At 36.5% G+C, this 8539-nt stretch overlaps 1 protein-coding gene across 4 annotated transcripts in view; it reads right to left on the bottom strand.

The window, feature by feature from the left end:
* Nucleotides 1–8539, bottom strand: part of SLAIN1 (SLAIN motif family member 1) — a 65885-nt gene that overhangs the window by 44035 nt on the left and 13311 nt on the right. For all 4 annotated transcript variants that reach the window (XM_031001387.3, XM_031001388.3, XM_031001389.3 and 1 more), the window contains exon 2: nucleotides 930–1069. In XM_031001387.3, coding sequence (XP_030857247.1) covers nucleotides 930–1069 — 140 coding nt within the window. The remainder of the gene's footprint in view (nucleotides 1–929; nucleotides 1070–8539) is intronic.

Below are 8539 nucleotides of genomic sequence, written 5' to 3'. Positions count from 1 at the left end.
GTAATGAATGTCATAGAATTAAGAGCTCTTGAAGCATTATCTATAATGCTTTGTCTTATGTCCAAACATGTTATTCATTATCCTCAAAGAGCTTCATGGGCAGCGTTCTCAAATATCAGTGTACATGAGAATCACACTGGTGAACTTCTCAATGCAGACTCCCCTGACCCTACCCCCAAACAGTATGATTCTTTAATCTGGAGGCTCCGGAATCTGTACTTTGAAGCTCATGTATGATTTGGATGCAGGTGGTCCATGGAATAGAAACAGTGTTCCCAGAGGATGAAACAGATGCCCAGAGGTTAAGAGACAAGCCAAAAGCCTACATAATTACAGCTTCAAGTAGTTCCCTGCATCAAATAGCAAGGAACTGAGTACCACTCATTCATTTTTGCTGTTTTTCCAACTGCCCTTTTTTTAAATTTAAACTTCTGTTAGGCTCCATAAGTTAATTAATGTTACAGACAATATGAAGATTTCTTAGTTTTTAAAGGTTAGCACTTCCAGTTATACATCCAACTAAATGTTAAAGACACTCAGTAAGGTCAGTACTCAGATCCCCATGAAACCCTGTTTTCTGCCTTAGAAGCCAGACACACAACCTTGTTACTGACCCCAGAGCACTGATAACTGACAATTTTTTTGACTGGTATATTTGCAAACAGAAAAAAAAAAGAAATAAATTTGTGTGTTCCTACACTGCAATATGAACTAAAGCAAACTAAAAATATGGCTAAAATCAAGCACAAAACTAAACACATCCTACATTGAGAAAGCTTGATGTGTAATACATGTGAAGCAAATTGCATGCAACAGCTGCACCTCAAGGTAAGAATTTTCAATTGAAATGTTTATTCCAAAACCAGCAACAAAAGCAGCACTGAGAGTGACAAGAGTTGGAGAATGTAAATGCACACACTCACAATTACCTTGCTCCAGTCTAAAGCACAGGGAACGTCTCGCTGCTTCCATCTCAGGAGTTGGATTATCTAGGACATGTCTACACCACTGCAAAGGAGTCAGGGATTTCTCTGATGAGGTGAACGTCTTTGAAGAGCCAATGTATAACCTTAAAAAAAGAAATCTACATTATAGGTATGATATAGGTATACAGAGAGTACCTCTCTCTGGGAAAAGCAACATGTATTTAACAATTTCCATAGAAACAGAACTCATATTTGATGACTTCAAAGTATCAGAAATAGTTTTTAACAGGCAAATATCCCCAAATAGAATATGACACTTCCTGTAGCCTGGTGAGAACTTCAAAAAAAAGGTCTAACAATTTTCCCCCTAACTGTGTGTTTCAGCATCAGAGATCAAGGGCTTTTTTTTTTTTTTTTTTTAAACTAAACTAGCCCTAAAAAGGCACTATTCATGATCTTACTATCTCTATTGACATGTCAAGAAATGAACATTTTCATCTTTCTCTTTGGCAACAGAATCTTTTGTAAACTTGGGCTAATGAAGGTAAATATGATGTGACAAACAAGGCAAATCTTATGTGTATTTTTTAAAAATAAGTCTAAACACCCGTAAAAGCCAGTCACTTGATTCTTTGAACCCTTACATAATCACATATTTCTCCTGTCTCAAATCTATACTAACCTTGGTATATGCTTCTTTTTCATTAAAGCCAAACAAAGAGCTTTAAAAGATATGTTTTACGAAGAGTTCACTTTCAGCACCTACACAATTACACAGTAATGGGTAGTATTCAAAATGACTACCTGGAGGCACTGCAAGTTATAAAAAAGCTTCTGTCATTAATATGCCATGTTAAGGTAGATTTTAGAATATTTTCAGTCATAGGGCTATACAGAAAGGTTCATCTTGAGGAATAAACAGCAGTTAACTAAAAAAGGGGGGAGGGTGAATTACCTCCCCAAAACTGCTGGCTCTAATACATGACACCTTACTACTATAAGCTTACATTAATTACAAATCTAAAGTAATCTTCCTTCCAACAAAGCTACCACAATTCTAATAAGCACATATTCTTGAAATAACATACTTCATTATTCATACTTTCACTGTTCTACACAAAACGTTCACCTATTAGAGTAATTTATCAGTTATACAAGATGGTTGGGGAATGTACTATTCTTCGGTAAATTATTCTTATAGATCAGGGATTGCCAAATGTTTTCTGTAAAGGACCGGCAAGTAAATATTTCAGGCTTTGTAAGCCACATGATCTCTGTCACAACTACTCAGCCCTGCCATTCCAGTCCAAAGGCATCCTAGACAATATGTAAGCGAATAAACGTGGCTGTGTTCCTTTAAAATTGATTTATAGACATTGAAAGCTGAATTTCCCATAGTTTTCACATTCTATTTTTTTCATCATTTAAAAACATAAAACCGTATCTTACCCACCATACAAAACATGCAACAGCTCTGATTTGCCCTTGAGACAGTTTGTTCACTCCAGTTACAGATGAGGACTCTAAAATATAGATCTCAATGGATTTAATTGTAAGTCCAATATATTATTTTTTTTCCTTAGAGTGTGTTGCATCTAGAGTTGTGACTCTAGTTGTGACTCCATCAAGAGTATATATAGTTAAAAATCATATTCTTGGGCCCCAGCTCAGTCCTACTATGGCAAGATTATCACCTACCTATGTAGGTAATAATCCCTTCCACTTCCTTGCAACATAGCCTAAACTGTCCAGTACACGGTACTTCTCCCTACTCACAAGTATAGGTTAGTCCAGGCTAGTATGTCTCATGCCTCAAAATTACTTAAACATCTTGTTAAGACAAATTGCTAAACCACACCCCTTAAGTTTGATGCATAGGGTCAAAGAATCTGGATTACTAAGCAGCTTCCAGGTGATGCTAATATTACTGGTCTGGAGACCACATCTTGAGAGGCACTCAGCTAAGCCAATCATGGTATTTTCATTGTTCCCCTTTGCCTATGACTGGTTTAGGCCCACGCCCCAGACACAATCCTAGCCAACAGAAACTGAGGGAAAATCATCTGATAAGCTTGCGGACAAGTTTTTCCTTAAAGGGAGGTGGAAGTGTCACAAAAGACTCAATTATATGCTTCCTACAGGAAATGCACCTTAAACATGGGCATACAAATAAGTTAAAAGTAAATAGCCAGAAAAGTAATCAAAAAATAAAAAATAAAAAACTACCCACAAAGAAAAATCTGGGCCCAGAAGACTTTACTGCTAAACTCTACCAAGTATTTAAAGAAAACATCAGTTCTTCACAAACTCTTCCGAAAAACAGAAGAGGAGGGAATACATCCTAATACATCCTACTAGGGCAGTGTTACCTTGATACCAAAATCAGACATTACAAATTAAGAAACTAACGGCCAATATCACACATGAACACAGATGTAAAAAGTCTAAATATTTCAGTAAATTGAGTCTAACTTCACCATTAGCATATTTCACCATTAATAAGTGGGGTTTATATCAGAAATAAAAAGTTGGTACAAATTCAAACATCAATATAACTTATCAGATTAACTAAAATAGAAAAAGTATATAATATCAATAGAAAAAAAAGGCATTTGACATCCACTCCTGATAAAAATTCTCATCAAATCAGAAACAGAAAGAAACATCCTCAACCTGATTGAAGGCATCTACAAAAACAGCATAGTTAATGGTAAAAGGCTGAATGCTTTGCCTGTGATATCAAACAGACACAGACATTGGCTCTCATCGCTTCTATTTAACACTCTGCTGAAGATCCTAGCCAATGCAATCAGGCATTACATTAAAAACATTTACATTGGAAAGAAACAAGTAAATCTGTCTTTATTCACAGATGACATGATCATCTATGTAAAAAAATCTGAAGAATCTACAAAAATGATAATAGCATAAGTGAGTTTAGAAGCAAGATTGTAAGATACCAGATTGATGTAGGAAAGTCAATTGTATACTTATATACATTAACAACAAACGAATTCATATTTTTAAAATTTCACTTTTCATTTACTATAGCATTTTTTAAAAAACAATCAGATGCTTAAGGATAAATCTGACAAAAGATGTGTAGGACCTGAACACTGAAGACTACAAAACATTCTGAGAATTAAAGAGGACATAACTGGAGAGATATGCCATTTTCGTAAGAAAACTAAATATTAAGATGTCAATTCTCCTTAAATTGGTCCACATAATTTGCAAAATCCCAATAGAAATTCCAGCAAGCTTTTTTGTAGAAATGTAGATGATCTAAAATTCATATGGAAATGCAAAGATCTTAGAATAGCCAAACAAATGTTAAAAAAAAAAAAATGGAGAGCTATACCACTGATTGAAGCTCATGACAGTAATGAAAACAGTTTAGTGTAGCATAAAAATAAACGGATCAGTGGAAAAAAATAGCCCAGAAATAAAACCACACATATATGGAGGATTTTTAGTAAAACACAATTTAAAGGATAGTCTTTTAAATAAATGGTGTTGGAACAAAATGGTTATCTATATGTGAGAAAAAAAAAAAAAACTTTGATCCACAGTACAAACAATATCCAAAACTAACTCAAAATAGAGCACAGACAAAAATGTAAAACTTGAAACTGTAACACTTTTATAAGAAACCAAAGGTAAAAGTATGTGTGTCCTTGAGTTGGCAAATGCTTCTTAGATACAATTTATAAGACTGAAAATATGATCCATAAAAGAAAAAAAATCAATTGGACTTTATTGAAATTAAAAACTTTTCTTTTTGAAAGACACTGCTAAAAGGATGAGTGATAAACCACAGATTGGGAAAGACATATTTGCAATCATATATCTACCAAAGAACTTTTATGCAGAAAACAAGAAACTACAAATAGCAAACAACTCAATTTTAAAAATAGACAAAAGGTTCGATTACACATTTCACCAAAGAAGACCTATTATGGCAAACAGCTATATGAAAAGATGTTCATCATTAATCATTAGAAAAATAGCTAAAACCACAATGAGATTCTACCACATACCTATTGGAATGGCTAAAATGAAAAATACTACCCATAGCAAGTGTTAAGAAAGATTTGGTGCCACTGAAAACTTCATACACTGGTTATGGAAATGAAAAACGGTGAAACCACTTTGGAAAAGAGTTTGGCAGCTTCTTAAAAAGTTAACCTACACTTACTCTCTGTTCCAGACACTCAAGTCAGAAGTATTTACCCAAGAGAAATGAAAGCATGTTCATATGAAGACTTAAACATAAATGTCTGCAGTTTTGTCATAACCCAAAACTAAAAACAACCCAAGTGCCCATCAAAAGATGAGTGGATAAACAAGCCATGGTTACAATGATGAAATCTAACAGCTCCCACAATAAAAATGAACTACTGATTCATGTAATAACACGAATTTCAAAATAACTATCTAGCTTGAAAGAAGCCAGACCAAAACAAACAAATGGAAGAGTACATAGTCTGTGACTTTATTGATATAAAACTATAAAAAATGCAAACTGCCTGTAATCCCATCACTTTTAGAGACCAAGGCAGGCAAATCACAAGGTCAGGAGATCCAGACCATCCTGGCCAACATGGTGAAACCCTGTCTCTACTAAAAATACGAAAATTAGCTGCATGTGGTGGCATGCACCTGTAATCCCAGCTACTCAGGAAGCTGAGGCAAGAGAATCATTTGAACCCGAGAGGTGGAGGTTGCAGTGAGCCGAGATAGTGCCACTGAACTCCAGTCTGGGTGACTAATCTAAACTGACAGAAAACAGATCAGGGGTTGCCTGGGTTGGAGGTAGCAAGGATCAGGAGGGAAAGAATAAGGAAAACAAGGGGCCACAGGAAACTTCAAGTGTTGAAATCTGTTCACTACACATTAACTGTGGTCATGATTTCCCGGGTATATATACATGTTAAAGTCTATCAAATTGTACATTACAAGAATGTGCAGTTTACATATTAATTGTATTCCAATAAAAAGTCACAACATAAGGAATCACTGCTTTGTGGTTTTGTTTGTTCTGAGACATGGTCTTGCTCTGTCACCCAGGCTGGAGTGCAGTGGGACAAACACACCTCACTGCAGCTTTGACCTTCTGAGCTCAAGTAATCCTCCCACCTCAGCCCCCTGAGTTGCTAGGATCATAGGCATGCACCACCACACCCAGCTATTTTGTTTTTTAAGTTTTTTTGTAGAGATGTGGTCTTCCTATGTTGTCAAGGCTGGTCTCAAAAGCCTGGGCTCAAGTGATCTTCCTGCCTCAGCCTCTCAAGGTGCTGGGATTACAGGTGTGACCCACCATGACCAGTACTCAGTGTTCTTAAGATGAGAAATTCATAGCTGCCATCTACCACGTATGTAAAAAGCCACGAATACCACAGCCCTGACAGAAATGAGCCACTAGTTAGTCAACTGTGGAGTTTCCTTATCTCAATACTTTTTTCACCAATTTTCCTTAATTTTTTTATTACTATACTTTAAGTTCTGGGATATATGTGCAGAAGGTGCAGGATTTGTTACATAGGTATACACGTGCCATAGTGGTTTGCTGCACCCATCAACTGTCATCTACGTTAGGCATTTCTCCTAATGCTATCCCTCCCCTAGCCCCCCACCCCTCGACAGGCCCTGGTGTGTGATGTTCCACTCCCTGTGTCCATGTGTTCTCATTGTTCAACTCCCACCTATGAGTGAGAACATGCAGTGTTTGGTTTTCTGTTCCTGTGTTAGTTTGCTGAGAATGATGGTTTCCAGCTTCATCCATGTCCCTGCAAAGGACATGAACTCATCCTTTTTTTATGGCTGCACAGTATTCCATGGTGTGTATGTGCCACATTTTCTTTATCCAGTCTACTATTGATGGGCATTTGGGTTGGTTCCAAGTCTTTACTATTGTGAACAATGCCACAATAAACATATGTGTGCATGTGTCTTTATGGTAGAATGATTTATAATCCTTTGGGTATATACCCAGTAATGGGATGGCTGGGTCAAATGGTATTTCTGGTTCTAGATCCTTGAGGAATCGCCACACTGTCTTCTACAATGGTTGAACTAATTTACACTCCCACCAACAGTGTAAAAGTGTTCCTATTTCTCCACATCCTCTCCAGCATCTGTTGTTTCCTGACTTTTTAATGATTGCCATTCTAACTGGTGTGAGATGCTATCTCATTGTGGTTTTGATTTACATTTCTCTAATGACCAGTGATGATGAGCTTTTTTTCATGTTTGTTGGCCGCATAAATGTCTTCTTTTGAGAAGTGTCTGTTCATATCCTTCGCCCACTTTTTGATGGGGTTGTTTTTTTCTTGTAAATTTGTTTAAGTTCCTTGTAGATTCTGGATATTAGCCCTTTGTCAGGTGGATAGATTGCAAAAATTTTCTCCCATTCAGTAGGCTGCATAAGCTCTTTAGTTTAATTAGATCCCATTTGTCAATTATGGCTTTTGTTGCCATTGCTCTTGGTGTTTTAGTCATGAAGTCTTTTCCCATGCCTATGTCCTGAATGGTATTGCCCAGGTTTTCTTCTAGGGTTTTTACGGTTTTAGGTCTTACGTTTAAATCTTTAATCTATCTTGAGTTAATTTTTGCATAAGGTGTAAGGAAGGGGTCTGGTTTCAGTTTTCTGCATATGGCTAGCCAGTTTTCCCAGCACCATTTATTAAATAGGGAATCCTTTCCCTATTACTTGTTTTTGTCAGGTTTGTCAAAGATCAGATGGTTGTAAATGTGTGGCATTATTTCTGAGGCCTCTGTTCTGTTCCATTGGTCTATATATCTGTTTTGGTACCAGTACCATGCTGTTTTGGTTACAGTAGCTTTGTAGTAGAGTTTGAAATCAGGTAGCATGATACCTCCAGCTTTGTTCTTTTTGCTTAGGATTGTCTTGGCTATATGGGCTCTTTTTTGGTTCCATATGAAATCTGAAATAGTTTTTTCTAATTCTGTGAAGAAAGTCAATGGTAGCTTGATGGGGATGGCACTGAATCTATAAATTACTTTGGGCAGTATGGCCATTTTGATGATATTGATTCTTCCTATCCATGAGCATGGAATGTTTTTCCATTTGTTTGTGTCCGCTCTGATTTCCTTGAGCGCTGGTTTGTAGTTCTTGAAAACGTCCTTCACATCTCTTGTGAGTTGTATTTCTAGATATTTTATTCTCTTTGTAGCAATTGTGAATGGGAGTTCACTCATGATTTGGCTGTTCATCTATTATTAGTGTATAGAAATACTTGTGATATTTTGCACATTGATTTTGTATCCTGAGACTTTGCTGAAGTTGCTTATCAGCTTAAGGTGATTTTGGGCTGAGATGATGGGGTTTTCTCAATATACAATCATGTCATCTGCAAACAGAGACAATTTGACTTCCTCTCTTCCTATTTGAATACCATTTCTTTCTTTCTCTTGTCTGATTGCCCTGGCCAGAACTTCCAATACTATGTTGAATAGGAGTGGTGAGAGAGGGCATCTTTGTCTTGTGCCAGTTTTCAAAAGGAATGCTTCCAGCTTTTGCCAATTCAGTATGATACTGGCTGTGGGTTTGTCATAAATAGCTCTTATTATTTTGAGATACGTTCCATCAA

Source organism: Gorilla gorilla, chromosome 14, assembly GCF_029281585.2.
Source record: "Gorilla gorilla gorilla isolate KB3781 chromosome 14, NHGRI_mGorGor1-v2.1_pri, whole genome shotgun sequence".
In the NCBI taxonomy this organism is placed as follows: Eukaryota; Metazoa; Chordata; class Mammalia; order Primates; family Hominidae; genus Gorilla; species Gorilla gorilla.
This window is presented reverse-complemented; position numbering and strand designations above follow the sequence as displayed.